At 37.5% G+C, this 17,706-nt stretch overlaps 1 protein-coding gene across 1 annotated transcript in view; it reads right to left on the reverse strand.

Annotated features, from left to right (window-relative positions):
* The window catches only part of Drgx (Dorsal root ganglia homeobox), a 57,273-nt gene extending 45,273 nt beyond the window's left edge, over positions 1 to 12,000 (reverse strand). Inside the window, exons 1-2 of the mRNA XM_018513784.1 lie at positions 11,925 to 12,000; positions 10,148 to 10,314 (exon numbers count right to left, since the gene is read on the reverse strand). Coding sequence (XP_018369286.1) covers positions 10,148 to 10,314; positions 11,925 to 12,000 — 243 coding nt within the window. The remainder of the gene's footprint in view (positions 1 to 10,147; positions 10,315 to 11,924) is intronic.
* Positions 12,001 to 17,706: the final 5,706 nt, after the last annotated feature.

Below are 17,706 nucleotides of genomic sequence, written 5' to 3' on the forward strand. Positions count from 1 at the left end.
ATTATATTTAAGGCACCAAATTTTTTTCTTAAGAGGCCTGTTTTCTTTTCAACTGAACTTCTTGCATGGTTCATCTTTTCTTTTTTTCTTTCCAACGTAGAGAGAAAAGAAAGAAAGATGAACTGTGCAACGATTTTAGCTAAAAAGAACAGACTTCTCGTGTTCCACAGCTAAATTTTTAGATACTTCAATAAAATCATTCTTTTCGTGTACTGATCCTTCGTCTCAATTGGAGAATTCATTTACAGATATTGGGAGTACAAATTAGTTCGGTCCATTTTCCAAAAGATGGCTCCGGCTGTTGTGAATGGTTCATAATGACAGCTGATTTTGGCGGTTTCAGAGAGGTTAGACATCTGCTAATAATATTCAGTTTATATCGCTTTGAGTTTCATACAAAAACTTTGATTTTTACTATGTTTGAAATGTCGAATTTTGTGTTAACCAAGCAACATTTTTTTTAGGGAGGTTTTAATTTTCTGCTTTAATTGGAAGAAAAGTGCAACTGAAGCCCATCGAATGCTTGTCGAAGTTTATGGTGACACTGCTCCAACTGATAAATCATGTAGGGTTTCGACATTTCAAGGATGGAGATTTCAGCGTTGAAGACAAGCCTCGCTCTCTGGACAGCCAAAAAAATTCGAAGACAAAGAATTAGAGGCATTACTCGAAGAAGATCAGAGTCAAACGCAATAATAGGTTCTAATCTAATAAATTGAACTCCTATATTTTTTTTGAGCCTGCAAATGGCAGTTATTGGAAAATTTCCTACCTTTAAGTTCAAAAGAAGTTTTCTAAATAGAAGCTGTTGATTAAGTAATATTAAAAGAGGTCCTATTTGATTGTTCAAGTATCAAGAGAGGTTTATAAGGTTTAATTGAGGTTGAAAGAGATTCAATGTAGGACTAAAATTTCGACTCGGGTATCCTTATATATCTCGACTGCCGAACAATTTCGGCGCGGAATAACCGCGGAACGCTCGCGGCGCGATCGAAAAACAGTGGTCGGTGGGAAGCAGCAACGGATTGCGGGAGTCACTGGCGGCGGAATGCCGTTGGCGGTAAGTGAAAATTGCGGGCACTTTGATCCTCGCGAAACGACGGGTCCTCTCTTTCGCGTATTTTCTCTCTCTCTCTCGTTCTTTTTTTCCTTCTTTTTTTGTCCCCGCGCGCAGCTTAATGCGATTTGCAAATTCGCGGCTCGACCATCGCGGTATCGTCAGCTCGGCCGGCCGGCCGACCGAATGAATAAATGATACGCGCCGATTCGGCCTATTGCGGCATTATCCGTCGTCGAATTCGCTCCTGACGCGGCCAATTATTCATGTTCGCGTGGCGCCACTGCGATTAAAGGTCAATTTCGATCCCGACGTTCATGAGAAGAGCGCGCGCGCGCGCGATGCAGAAGACACTTCTCGTAAACATTCCTTCTATTAAATCCGCCGGATTCGCGAACGCGGCGGCGACGCCGGCCGCCATGATTCATAGTCGTAATTAGATCTTTCTTCCTTTTCATTCGTCTTTCGTGTACTGTGTCAACAATTCGTTAGTTTACGCGTATTAGATTGCGGTTAATCGAATTCGATCGTGATCAATATCTTAGGTGAATCTAATCGCGTACAAATAACATGCGTTATAGATTGCGTGTTAAATCGGTTACCAACAAGTACCAATAAATGTATGTGTGTTCGTTATATCCATACGAAATATATACTGTTACATTTCTACCGAGAGGAAAAATTTGATATAATAATTTTGCGAATGAGAGAAGTAGAGAAAAAGAAAGGGAGAACGAAAAAAAAAAAGATAGAATACAAGTACTCTAATAAAGAAAAAAATCATTAAATAGGGGAATAAGATTTAACTTTCATAACTTTGCATAAATAATAATTGCTCTTTCAGTTAATAATAATCAATAAACTTATTACTTTACTGTCACAGCTACGTTCGAATAGTTTAAGAACGCGAACAATATATATGATAAAGATATATCTCTAATTTATACAATTTACAAAAATACATAATAATCTTGTATATACAAGTTTTTCTCTAAATTTATCAAGAAAATTTCTCTTAAATAACTCGATTCAACAAAGTGATGTAAAAGTGAACAGTAAAATATAGACAATTTTTCTGATCGAATAAAAATATGTACATTAATATATTTATTAATAAACGAAATCCTTTTAATTTGATAAGAAACAAAAAGTCCATATCGAGAGACGCGTTACACATTTGAACGAGAAGGTAACGGATGATCTTTTTCGTTGAGAAGGTAAGAAACTTACATTCTCGAGACAGAATGGAATTGTTTTTTTCGCGCCGCGAGAGAGATCGGCTGGTAAAATAAAGACGAGCGATCAAGCTGAATTGACATTGATATCGAAAGGTGAATCACGCACATAGAGAATGCACGATCCGGCCGGCCTCGCGAGCGTCCTCATCCTCCGTTTATCGCGGGCATACATATGCGCGTCTAGAGGAAGTCACCGCACCGTGCACGGCGTAGAATAAACGGTCAGTGACGCGCGGTAATGGCCGACATCCTAATCCTGGCCCCCTACAGCTTTAATGCCATACACTCCGCAATGATAATGCCGTGTGTGCTTTTTGTCATTACCAGTACGAGCCGTCCTATCCCGTAATGAGCGCCGCCGACCGCAGTCCTCCTTGGATAGCACGCTGGAAATTGCGAAAAGAGTCCCCCCTCTTTACGTCTCGTCGTCTTAAAATTTATTTCACGCGGCTTTACATAAACTCGGGATAGAATTCCACTTTCTAATTCGACGCGTCTCTTCTCTCGCCGCGCGAAAGACCGCTTTTCTCTGTCAAGAAAATATTAGACAAGCAAAGTGCCTTTTATCGTTACAACTATTCTGTCTTCTACATCTCTCTAATTACAGCCGTTGATAAAGTCTGCTTAAATTTTACATCACTCGCGTGATTTTTTTTTAAATTATTTATGTGAAATTTCCGACACCCTAATATTCCAAATTTCATTGTTCTCTTTGATTTGCAATTAAATGAAGATTTATAATATTCTATATCCTTTGGATAAAGATAAAAATGCAAAATTCTTTTAAATTATGTAATACAATTTGGATTCATTATAATAAATAGTATTCAAAACTTAGCGCGTTTTTCCGATTAATATAAGATATTATAATAAGATTATAGTGGAGATTTCGGAAATTTTTCGGAGAGTTTGGAAATATGTGGAAAGAACGGTTTTGTTGGACTATCGAAATAATTATGTATACGAAAACTCAAGCACATAATGAGCAACTGATGCTGCAAAAAAATGTTAATATTCTATAAGCAATTAGCTTGAGCGACCTACATAAATATTTTAACAGTTGAACAAAATTATTTTCAGATTTAGCCAAACTTTTAGATACTTTAGCAAAACAGTTCTTTCCCAAAATCTGATTATGGAGTTTATTCAAATCTATGAAGAAACCGGAAAAAAGACGCCGTGGATATTTATCGATCAGTCGCTCGAAGAGCTCCATGTCGGGAAAAAATGTGCGGGTAGCTAGCGAGCGGTTATAACACGCATTTTGTCATCGTAAGAAGTGACGTCACAGGTCCTGACCCCCCCCTCGTTCTCCCTTCTCCCTCGTTATATCGGAACGTCTGCGGGTTCGAGAGGAAGAAAACAGCAGAGGAAAGAAGGAGAGGGAGAGCAAAAAGAACGAGGAGAGAGTTATATACCCGCAGCTGCCGCCCCGTGGGCTTCCAACACAATAATATCTAATTAATTTATTAATGAGGTTAACTTGGCGGGATTGGACGGCAGACAGCGCAAGCAGCGCGGCGAGCTCTCTTGGAGCAGTTTAGCGTTATAACGTCTTCTCCTCTGCCTCAACTCTGCCTCGTCGGCGGAATGAATTAAGCTTAATCGGAGCGAAAGTGTCGGGCGCGTGTGCGAGCGTCCTCGAACAGGGCCGCATGGCCCTTCACCCTTCTCTCAGCTCTCACACGTCCTAGGCTAACAATTCCGTACCGTGCCGCTTAAGGCCGCTTATCGCGAATAGAAGCGACGTATAATCTCGCTGACAATAGATCTGTCTTTTATATAGCTGAACTGCGTATAGTATACACTCTTTACGCTTGAAACCGCACCACAGACTTTTGCATAACGCATAAAAGAATTAACCAATCAAAGTTCCTCTTTCCCGTGAAATGGAAGGAAAGGAACTGTTCTGATTGGTTGATTCTCTTATTCACTATGCGTTATGCGTTATGCAAAAGTCTGTGCTGCGGCCTTAAAAGTAAAATTATAAGTAAATATGAATAGATTTTTTTATCGCTGCACTGAATTGCACTTTCCTTTTTGCTTCTCTACGAATAATCATACACTTCACTTTACTTTAAATACAAAGAGTATACACCTAAATTCAGTTACAAAAATAACAGACCTTTTGACATTTGACAAAAGCGAGAAGGATAATTCTAGTGCAGTCCAGTGCAATAAAAAATAAACCTAATGCTCCCATAATTCGTAATAATATGTAGTAAGCCCCGTTATTTCAGAATTTCTTGTGCAATCACGAGAAATTTAGCGCTAGGACGAATCAAGTTTAAACCTTGTCAGATCAGCTTTAAATATAAAGGCGCATATCTAAAGTAGGCGTTATAGATTGCATACCTAATTTATTATCTAACACCGGATATGTTTATCTTTTATCCCTGTCATTTTCTTTCCTTTGATTTTTTTTATCAACGATATCATAGATGATGCGGTCTAACGGAGCAGGGCACGGACCAAGAATCGTTCCGCGTTAAATTTCGACCGGGGAAGCCTCCAACGGCAAGCTCCGGCAGTCCGTAGACAGCTGCCGCGCGGAGTCCCCGGAGGGATTCGCGGCGGCGGCTGACGAAAACGAGCTCGGACAGCCGCCCTTACACCCATCATCATCGTCGGCCTCTTTTTCTTCGTCCATCCACCTCCTCTCTCTCTCTCTCTCTCTCTCTCGCTTTCGTCTACCTCTATTCCTCCCTTTGCCTCCCTTACGGTTCGCAAAACCGTTCCCCGCTATTCCTGCCTCCGCTCAGCGGCAGTCCCGCGCAGTTATTACGTGACCATAAAGAGCAGTCGCTTTTCCGAGGACGATATCGTATTGCGCTTGTCGCGTCAAATTCCGAGATCGCACTTGATTCCGGAAGTAACGCAGAGAGGGAGCGAGAGAGGGACAGAAAATCCGGGACATGTCGGAACGACGGGACTGAAAGTCGCCGATAAAACGAAGGAAGAGAATTACGCTCGGCCGAGTAGAGATGAACGGAAGTTGATATTTCATTTAGGCGGATTTAAAGAATTACACAGCATAGTGATATAAGTCAGTTTTTCTTCATTCTGACGTTCAAACGTTTATTAGAAAGAGAAGGGAAAAAAGTTATAAGTACAATGCAATTATACAAGACCTGTTTTCTGCGAAAACTGATTCACGTCACTTTGCCGTCCAATCTTTCTAATCATTATATAATTAGTATAGTGAGGGAAGTGCGGTCTTATTGATCGAATAAGAAACATCGATACTGACTTAATCTATATATTGAATAAAACTATTATCTTTATGTTTAAAAAAATCAATTTCAAATTGGCCAAAAAGGGTATTTTTTGAAAATAATGCGATATAATTTAAATGAAACGCTCTGTACAATATATTTGTATACAGTTTATATAAAATCTTTACATTACAATGATGTTTCAATTAGTAACCGAAATTGTGATTAATTCCGTTTAATAAAAACTATTTATATATCATATTTATTTCCATATACGTTTGCTATATTAATTACTAATTCGTGTAAAATAACTGAGATAGTAAAATAACTGATTTTAATATATCGCTCTCTTATTTCTAAAGTAGCACAATTAAAAAAACATAATTTTCGAGTTATTATTACGAATAAGTAAGTAAATATTACCCTATCAAACATACACACAATCATCAAAAGCGAATTAACCTAACTTCATAAAAAATTGTCAAAACTATTAATTTAAAAAAAGAAAGATTTTAAAAATCGTCACAACTTACATAAAAAGAGTGATTTTTTAAGAGTTGTTTTTGTGAAACAAAAATGAAACATTTAAACATATTAAGAACATATTCTTTTTACCAATATTATTTGATTAGTAAATAATTTATGCTGCCAAGTTGAAAAACAATTTCCCTTTTTCTGACAATCTTAATTTTTTTTAGGAAATAGGAAATAATGGCCATAACTGTTGAAGCTAAATCTTTTAATGCTTAAATAATTCAATGTGAATTTGTATATAATATATATGTAACGTATATATACCGCATATTTGTAGTTATTTAAACTGTGCGCCGAAATTTTATCGGATTTAAAAACAGCTAAACTACTGAAATAATATCACAATTAAATTTTGATTAAATTTTGATGAAAGACATAATTTAGGACAAACCTCGGGTTTTAATACAATTAGACATTTTAATTACATGTTGTACGTCAATCACGTGTTGTATACATTATGTAAAAAAAAATTGTATTCAGAATTAAATATGTGTAACCTGAGTTGACATATAGTAGCATCGATGGTGCACGTCTAGAACAGAACGCGCGGTCACCTGAACGTGCCGCAAATTCTAATCCTATTAGGGTAAAGTCTAGTTCGAACCTAAAACGGAATTATCGGCTACCCGGGTCTAATACCGTAATTGCCATATATATCCCTGGATTATAATGTGATCGCTGACAAGTTTCTGCCATGATAATTTAAGCGCGTAATTCTCAACAGATATACGTAGGGTCTTACTCTTAACAATGCAGGCTTTAAATGGAGTATTGTATCAGTGGCCAACTATAGCTATTCATTTGAGACTCATCTGAAGTATCCTACGTCTCTTTTTACGTTCAAAAATAATGTATAGCACTACACTGAACGCTGCCAACTTCTATTTATCTCGCAATGTCTGTATAAAAATCAACTTGAATCCTTTGCCAAATGGCAAACTAATCTGTTTAACTTCGATATATATTATTTATGGCGTTTCACTGCGATTGCATATTTTTTAATAACTTCCGACGTTTCAATATTTGAATAATCTCTACAAAATAATCTCACAAAAAAAATACAACTGGATCAAAATAATTCTTTTTCCTTCACAGAATAAAATGTAGTTATTACTACTATTGAGCCTATTTTTTTATCATTTTTAATTTCGAATATCCCGGTAGTCTTCGTACTCTACCTCGATACATGATTACACACGTACATTAATCGCATCGCAAATTATTTATGGAAAATAGAACGGGGAACAAATCGCACCAATTTTCTACTCAAAGCTTTATTACGTCACGTACTAGTTCGCATACGGCACTTAATAGTTAATTTTAAAGTAATTCGATGATAGCCGAAAGTTATTTTTAACATAATTTTCTGACTCATGCGACAGTCAAATACGATGCAAGTCCCGCGTGAACGCGATATAAAATAGCGTAGTATATAAATAATATTTTTACATATAAATATAATAAATCTTTTTACAAAGGGCTTTTAAAAATATAGAAATAAAAAAATACAAAGGAGAACGAATAATACTAATCTCATAAATACAATGAAAAATGAGATATACGAATTAAAGAAGTATTGCAATATTAAGCAAAGCGCGAAGAACAAAAGAAATATATCGATATCACATTTGTCTTCATTATTTAACATGATGACATAAATGCGTTTTATGGCACTCATTACGTTCATCCGCTCTACCCTAGCAGGCCACTTAAATGTGACAGGACAATTCCGATCGACTTCGAAACAGCGATCGAATTTAAACCTCTGGTGCATTAATAATTTCGCTGCGCGATTATCATTAAGGCGTTAGTTACATGTAAAATATAACCGCGCGTGCACGAGTGTGTTGAACCAAAATGAACAAGATGCATTTAATAATTAAGCTATTTAATATAGCTCACGATTTATGGGAAATAATCAATTGTTATCCGGAATAATAATTGTTCTCATTTCTTTAAAATAGATTTCTCCCTTAGAATTTAAATTGCATTTTCCATATATCAATTTGATAATTTCCTATATCTTTGTTTTCGGTTAGGAAAGAGTATTTAGTTATTAGAATTATTTGTATTCTGTGTAATTTAATACTAAGAAGAACAAGAAGAAAAAAAAATTGAAATGATTAACGGAGACAAAATGGCATCATCGGCAGTTTTAGTGTTAATTGATATTGCTCATTGCAAAAACTTCGCTAAATATAATCCCATGGATAAGTACGTATATATATTGTTTCAAAAGCCGGACGTCCGAAATGCGTTAGTTACAGATAAAACAATGCTCTTGCTTGTAATCATGCTACTATTATTCAATTGTTTCAATCTCTTCGTTATCTGTCAGCCTGATAAAATGAATAATTTAATAAATATATATAATAGCACTCGTGTTTCATGCATTTACATATAATAAGCCAAAGGGCTATTATTTTATTGTATAATTATAAGATCAAATATTCAGAATTGTGAGACGCACTTTCATTAAAAAATCGTAGCTAAACTCAACCGTAATAAATACACGCAAAAAATCATTAACAATCACTTACGTAAACATCGCAATCGGAATTATTTTGTATTTTTCGATGAAAAATGCATGTTACTGAATAATTTAATCATGATTATCGATTAAATATATATATGTATATTACTGCATTAATAATAACATTAAATACAAACAAAAAGTTATTATTAAAAACTATCGTATAATTATAAGAGCAAATACTTAGGATTAATAAAATACTTTTTAAAAATCGTAAAATAATCATGGCTAAGTTCAGCGATCGTAAAAAATACGTTCGGGCAAAAATATTATTTACAATATAAAAATTAATAATCATTTTCGCAAACATCGCAATCGACATTATTCGCCGATGAAAAAAATCACTGAAAAAACCGAAGTAATTATAAGTGGAAAACCGATATATAGATAATAAATAAGCGAAGAAAAAAAGACTTTAGTTGATCAAAATATACGAATATCGATACCTGACAATATTTGCCATAACATTAATAATAACTATTAAATAAAAATATATTAACCCTACATCACACTCGCGTGAGATGTTTCTAACACCCCATGTAACATTACATCTTAATTTTGTTCTCTTTGATGATTTAAAATTAAATAAAGATTAATAATATTTTATTTAAATAAAGATAAATGCAATTTTTTTTCCGAATTATCAAACAATTTGCGCTAAATATAATAATGTATATAAATAGCATTCATATATTTAGCAAATTTATGAGGTTAAGATATTCTGGACTTTATGCAAGTAATGAAAGGTTAATTACAAATACAATAATAAACGATTTATTAGGACCGTATAATGTAAACAAACAATGCCTATATCGGTCGAAGCTGGATCTTGAGTGCTTCAAATAATTTAAATTTGTGAATTTACGTACCACAATTATAGTCTTTCCAATTGCGCGCCGAATTGGTTTTTCAAACTCAGAAACGCGACTAAACTACTATAGTAATATCACAAATTAAATTGACGAGCAATTTAATAATGTGATGCTCGATTGGTGTCAATTTAACAAATCGTTTATTATTGTTTATACACGCTGCCTGAAAAATGCGTATATTCCTTCATATTCGGTTATTATGAAGAATATTACTAATTGTAAGACCTCGGTGATCTAATCTAAAGGTTTAGGACGCTCGCATGGAATGCTAGAGATCCAGGTTCGACTCCCGGCAGAGGTAATATTTTTCGCAATAAATAAATTTATTTACCGATTTCCAGCATATTAAGATCTCTTCAATGGGATGCCTATTGAGCATCAAATTATTAAATTGCTCAATTTAATTTGTGATATTACTATAGTAGTTCAGTTGCGTTTCTAAGTACGAAAAACCAATTCGGCGCGCAATTCGAAAGACTACAAATGTGGTATATACACGAAATTATTCAAAGCACTCAGAAAAGATCCAACTTCGACCGATATGGACATTATTTCTTAGTTAATTATAAATGCAGTAATTTCTTTGATTGACTTCTTGCTCATTCAAACGCATTTCGCAGGTCAGGTTTCAAGCCAGTTTGGTTAAAAAACTGAAGGATTTTTCACCCCGATATCCCCGATCAAAACAAGAAGCTTACCTTGACCAGGGGCGGACTGTGCGCAGGAGGATGATAGTTTCCCGGTGATGGGCTCGCGGGTGGCCCCGCGCCCCCGGGCGAGATGGCACTGCCTCCGGGGGTGAGAATCCTGGACTCGTGACTGAACAACACCTTCCCGATCTCTTCCGCACCTCCGCGGACCCCCTCTCCCCGCGATTATCAGCCGGTCGACGGACGCTCTGGAGAGTGCCAGTCCCCGATCTCCAATCGATACGCCGATCCCGACACTTCCCGCCACACTTTCCAACCTCGTGTCGTTGTTTCTGACTTTGTCCTTAACTCCGCATGCGTGTTTCCGCAAATCTCGCTACGGGTCGGTTCGACCCGCGGGGGATCGCGTTAGCTCCGCGATGTATCTTCCGTCTATCGCGGTGTCAGATCACTGTTCCGCGTTTAACGTTAGGAACGCAACAATTCGGACAAGATACACTCAATGTGCTCTCGCAAAGACGAATATTTGACGTATTACTGACGTTACTGTACTGACAATACGATCACAAGATTGTCAATCTTGTTGGATTCATGCGAGTTCCGAGCGATGATACGAGGCAAGACGTCGCGTACAAGCACGTTGGACTTCTGCCGAGAGTTTCGTTTCTGTCATGTGGGGACTTGACTGTCACACGCGAATGGAACTTGATGAGGGTTCACGATATTCTTGCGAGCGACATTGATGGCGGAAGAAAATTATCAGTGTGTCAGTAGGTCAAAACGAAGCGTATCGTAGGGATTCCGATAAGTGGCGCAAAGTTGATAGAAACACTTGTAGAAACTGGATGCGTTTTCCGTCTGTTCAAATAACACTTTCGCGTAAGAGGGGAACGATTGAATTCCTACGTGTTTTTAAGACAACGTGGGTCTCTACAGGATCCTCTTCGGAACGACAGCTCAATGGACATTCAGAGTGAAATCCAAGCTCAAATTCTGATGCATCAGTCGAGTCGAGTAGAATAGTAGTTAGCTTCTTTCTCTTCTGTCTTTTGAATTTCTCCCACTTTCTATAGAAAGGTCAAAGTACCACAATTTAATTTTTGTGAGTTCAAGGTAGAAGCCTTCATGAGGCCGAGGAAGCAAGATAATCAACTTCACGTGGTTTGATCTTGTCGTTTCTCGTAGATGGACACGCGGTGAGCACTGCGACAGGAAACGACAGGACGGGGACTTCTTTTCTCTCTCTCTCTCTCTCTCTTTCGCTTTTCTTTCTCTCTTTACCTGCTCCGAATACCGTCACGCTAACCGCAAGGCGACAGAATCTCCAAACTGATAGTGCGTCGCGTGACGACGACGTGTCGCGGCCGCGGTGGAGTCGCGGACGACCGACGTTCCGTCGCGGGCCGCACAACGGGAAGCGTGTACGACGATAGGCGGAACCACGCGTGCGCCGAGCACGCGGCGAGGCGTGGTTTACGCACGTCGTGCACCGCTTCCCGTCTCTCTTCATCCGCGCGCTTGCCCTTCGCACCCTCACCGCCGTCGTCGCCTCGCGCGGCCGGCTCGGCGCTCCCCGACGATCGTCTATCCGCGAACGGCGCGACGCCGGTGCCCTCCGTGCGCCGCCACGTGGTTTTATTGGCCAAATAACGCGTACGACAAACATCCCTACTTTCATCCCTCTCGCCCTCCAGCCCTCCCTGCCACCCCAGCCCGTCCTCCCGCGAGCAGAATCTCTTGTCACCTGCCGGTGTGTCGTAACAACTCTCTTTCTCCCTTCCCCCCCCCCTCTCTCTCTCTCACTCGCTCGCTCGCTATTTCTCACCCTTTTCTCTCCACCCCACGCCCTTTCGCGGCTGCACGTAGGCACTTTGCGCGAGAAGAGCGGCGATAGTCGTCATGGTGTAAATCGCGTTTACCCCAACCTGTCCTCCTTCCCCCTCGCGAGTCCATGGCGATCCTTCGCAGAACGCGTTAGCCGTTCCTCGTCCTTCGCGCGCGTCCGCACGCTCACGAGTCTCCCTCGCGAACGTTACCACCCTTGAGTCCATTTTTTAAAACATGATTTTAAATACAATTAAGCACGGATTTAGAATCATAACAATTAGATTCTATCCTAAGCATAAGCCTCCGTAAAACAAAAATGGTTACGGAAAATAATGTGAGAATAATAACAATCTAGAATTTTAATATCCAGGTGTCATGACACCTGGCAAGGTTGAAGGCGTGAAATCTAAAATCGGATGGGAATAACGTAAAAAAATTTCTTGAATCAAAATTAATATTGACGTAATTTTTCACTGAATTTTCCTACGAATTTACAAAAGTAAAAGTAGGGGAAAAATGGATTTTGAGATGTTAATACAATTTATATTCAGGGATGTCGCTTTAGAATATCGAGGGAAAATTAGAATTTATCGATTAATATAGCTCGCAAATCCGTGTAGCCACTGTCTTACTATTACGCGATTCACTTTATGCGGGCGACGCACAGAGTAACGTAATTTTGGTTTACATTGTCTGTAAAAAGTGTATCCTTTCTATAGCTTGATATCGTCTTCCTCTGTTCCATATGTATTCTTCGTCGGTTTTTATATTAGCATTCTCGTTTTATGTAATATTTCTTTTTACAGCTTATTCTCGAGTCTTCTACTACGCTGAAAGAAAAGTATTGGTATTTATGATTATAGGTAATTGCATGGTAAAATTAAAATTGATTAACATTTTTACAGTTATTACTGCTATAATGTTAATAATAATAATTAGGTTGATAATTTCACCAAAAAATATACATACATATAGATGACACCAAAATGATTATAAATTATAGTTAAATTATAATCGCAACCATATTTTTTTCTCTTACAGTATAACGTTCAGAGAAAAGAACATAGGAATAGCAGTTATAGGTGTACTATATGTATTCATGACAACTATATACAAGCTTCATATGTAGAATTAATATACATAGTTGAGTTATATTTATAGTTATAATTGTAAAATATTTTATCCAACTATATACATATATATGTGCGTACATTAATTTTACACATGAAACGTATGAAACAGATAAAAATATAATAGTTATATGATAATAATGACAATAAATCGTCATTATAATAATTATTCATGATAATCATTATAATTATTTATTTTTACATAAAACTGGTATAATTGTCATCTATGGCACCGCATTTCTTTCTCTTAGTATATATTCAATAATTTGTGAAGTTGTCGTTAGAACCTAATACCTATTTATAACAAATATATTACTTGCGCTTTCATAATAAATGCTGCCATTTTTCGAATTGCGAATTTTATAAGAAATATTTGATCATTTCTTGATGTTTCTTTTTAATTCATTTCATTTTTATTTCATGTCCTACGCAGCGTAATTTTAAGTACAGTTTTAAAGAATGATTAATTACTTCAGTTGTCTTAAAAATTACGAAAATGGCTGTTTAAAAATAGATTCAACGTTAATGGAGAATTACGATGAATTTTCCCGTCATGGACAGTGAAGCGATTATTTTTTTTTTTTTGAAAGAAGTAAATAAATAATGATATAATACAAAATAAAATAAAATAATAAATGTGTATGCATTCAGATCAAAACGATCTGTATAATTGCAACAGATTAAAATTAATTGAAAATATCGAAATATCTCTCATCAAAATATTCGTAGGTATTATAAATGTGCACTGAGAGAAAAATTTCTGATTTTGTGATTATAATTATATATTACCATAATAATAAGTATTATTATTACAATGTTAGACATAACAGGGATTGGAAAGTTACTTTTTAAACCTAATTACCGTTACTGGTTATCGAATAAAAAAAGTATTGTAATGTTTATCGAAATATTTACCGAGGCTTCCACGAATACTTTCTATACAGAAGCTATAGCACGTTTTGCGGGTTTATATATTTCTGTATCTAGATCCATTATTAGAATACCAACGTTTCGTGAACATTGCAATTCACTTTATTAGAGCGAGGAGCAGCCTGATACTGACCTACTTTTTCGAAGGACTCGATTTATACACGATGTTTAAGGATGTAATAGAAGGCACTAGAAGGACAGAGAGCATGCAGGAGGTATAAGAGGGAAGAAGAGTCAATTTTTGATGACCGGGAGAATGATCTTTTATATTCTATTTATGTTGCAATCATATTACTTCTATTTAGATTATCGGGATGTTTTTGTAATTATTGGAAAGTATGATGTAGTATAGCTATTGTAGCCGTTTTATTAAACATAGTATTTGATGTCTTGTCTCAATGTTGTGTGTTATATAATGCTAACTACGTGACATGCTTTAATTTGACATTACATTGATATTCTTTTATCCATAGATTGACCATTCTCACACAATAAATAGTATATGGCATCACTTCTGTCAAACTTAAAAAAGATTGGTATTCATACCTTGTTCTTATATTAATACAGCTCTGTGATCGGTTTGTGGCATTCTTAAAACGTGATGAATCAATCACAGAGTTGCATTAGCATCTTAAGACATAATACTTAAAAGAATCTTGAAGTAAGAAAACGAATTGATATACGAATACCGGAAAGATTAAAGATCGAATTCATAAAAAAATTATGTCATAGATTCAAAATATAAAAAATAACAATAAAAGTAATTGTAAAATTTGTTAAAGCTACAGAAAATGTAACTATTACGTTACTGTTATAATTAGCAAAGAAAAAGGCAATTCGTTACATGTAACGCTATCAGTTACTTTGTAACGTTATCAGCCCGTTAGTAAAAAAATAACTATAACGGTAACGGCGTTACTAGTACCGAGTTAATACAATATATGTGTAGTTCTATCAATCGATTAATATATATATAGTTGGCAACCGAAAATGACTATAACTATAATTATATAGTCATTTTGAGGGGACAACCATATAATACGGTTTTTCAATATTAACGTCAAATTATTTTTCTTAAATCAAGCCTCTGTATCGCATCACGAATGGCAGGCGAAGCGATAATAGACATTTCCATTATCCGGGGTAAAAAAAATAATGACACCCGCTCACCAAAGATCTCCTCCAACCCGTTATTAATGCCTCGTAACTACCCGCATACCCGACTACAGCTTTCCGTCCTGCTGGTTCTGCGTTACTCGGCCTCCAGGGATGGTCGAGTTGCGACAAGAGGTGAGAGACGGAAAAAAGAAAGAGATATTCTATAAAAGTAAGAGAGACAGAATATATATATATGTAGATAGATAGTTAGATAGATAGATAGAGTGAAAGAGAGAGGGACAAAGCGACAAGCCAAGTTAGAAGCGTAATCGCGTTATGTGGTGACTGGATTACACCGCGCCACGTTTGCGAATTGCATGCTGCGAACACACGTGCATCCCCCTTCGATATAAGTAGCCACCCTGGAACTGACCAGCCCATTTGACGTAGAGAAAGAAAGAGTAAGAGAATGCCGCTAAAAATATTCCCCTTATCATCGGCCTCTTTTTTTCTTCTCTTCATTACTTCGTCGCGAAGCGGCAGTTTCCTTTTGCGAGGCTGTAAAATGCGCTGCGAATAGCTCACGCGGTTTCCGCGCGAAGCGCATTAAGCGAATTCCCGTCGTTTCACGCGGCTGAAGCCGCGACAGACGTGGCGAACTTTCGCGGGGGAGGAAAAGGGAATGACGCGTGTCGTAAAAGAGAGGGAAGGAAAAAAAAAGAGAGATTGGATGGGAGAGACGTAAATGCGTTATTCGTTTAGGTGAAAAATAGATTTCATTCTCGCGAGTTTACAGAGAGCACCGCTTCTATCGCTTTAAATTTTCACGACTAGCCCTTTGACGAATTTGGAAGTCGATTTTTTTTTTCCCTCGTCGGTGTCGCGGTGTCGCGCGAGTGAATTTAGGACCTTGGCAGAAATTAATTAACGCTAACTCTGATCGATTCTGCTTTTGTTGGCAAGGCATGTCATATACTGTTAAATTCATAATACCAAATTATACTCAATACTTGGAGTAATTTTTAATCATTTCCATAGGTTGCTACTACTCTTACTCAATATATCCATTAATTTAATTAAAAACATCGAGTTAAACAATTAACTCAAGAAATGTAGATAATTCAACTATACATAAAATAAACTGATTTACACTTTGACAAACATGGAAATTGAAAATAACAAGATGTTATTTAACTCAATGAATCGGAATATTCTCTCATTTGATATTTAACAGTTTGGATTGGAAGAAATATTTTTCAAATGGCTTCAATTATATTTATGACTGAAAGCTATTTCCGATAGGTTTACTGTAAAAGTTTTTTTACCCTCGATTTGGTGCGGCATGACGCCAAAATTTGTAACGCAGTTACTATCATTACATCTATAAGACTCATTTAATTTATACTTCCATATAGGGTTTTCCATACAGGCCCAGTGTTGGGCCATTAATAACTGATTGCCAGAGTTCAGATATTGGCGCAGTATTGGCAAACTAGTGGCGCAGTATGGTTAAGCACTGGATGACTTGAGTCCAGTTACTGGCCAAGTATTTGCCAGTATTGGCTGACCGAACCTTGGCCGTCAGTTGACAGTTGAAGCATTGATGACTAAGCGTTAGTTTCGTAACTGCTAGCGATCCTATATGGGTTAAATTCATTTAATGTTATATAAATTATACCATATATTTAATTATATTAAATATATGTTTAATGAATATTGAGTATATTTTGGTAAAAATAATTTAAACTTGCAGATGTAAAGAAAATTGAATTGTTGACATTTTTGACAAAGAGATTTATAATTGAATGAGTCCGCCGTCCGTCAGTTCTGACGGATAAAAATGAGCGACTTAATTAACGAATCGAGTTTTGTTATTTCTTCCTCCATTTTTCTCTGTAATTCTGCACTTTTTCATCTATCTCGCTCATCGTCCTTCAAGAGCAAAGATGAGTGGTTCAAATTAATAAATCGCTTCTTCTTTCCAAGTTGTATTTTTTCTACAACCCAATTTAGCATCTTCGTTGCTTCACACCGGAGCGCTTGCTCTTCCCACTCCTGTTTCTATTTGCAAGAACGACGGTGTTCCTCGCTCGTGGTTAGACGAGCTGCTGCACGTCTCGAATTCCGGCGACGTTGGCGAGCGGGCGGTGCGGAGGTTCGTTTAATAAAATAACCTTGTTATACCAGTCCCGTGCTGGGGGTGGCGGTAGCCTGGATGGCGGAAAGATGGAGCGGACGATAGCGGGGGAGGCCAAAGAGAGGGCGCGAGAGGATTCGAGACAGAAGAGCAACGCTGGGAAACCGGCGCGCTGGTGTGACGGGCACTGACGTAGCGCGGGGGTAGCGGGAGAGTGCTGCGCGCCGTCGACGAGAAATGAGGGACGGGGGAGAAACATGGCGGGGGTACTAATACATAAAGTAGCTTAAAGTAGAAAATTGTGGAAGCGTCGTGATGCCTGGTGATTGCGTTACCTCCGAGGCTTTGATTTAAAATGCAACGGGGGGGACTGGTACACCGGAGGAGGGAGGAAAGACGCGAGGAGAAGAGAGATAGAGATAGAGAGAGAGTGAGAGGAAGGGAAGTGTCCGGGGGAAAGGGGGGAGGGGGCGGGCGGACGGGGG

The sequence above is a fragment of the Trachymyrmex cornetzi genome, unplaced genomic scaffold (assembly GCF_001594075.2).
Source record: "Trachymyrmex cornetzi isolate Tcor2-1 unplaced genomic scaffold, Tcor1.1 scaffold475, whole genome shotgun sequence".
NCBI lineage: Eukaryota > Metazoa > Arthropoda > Insecta > Hymenoptera > Formicidae > Trachymyrmex > Trachymyrmex cornetzi.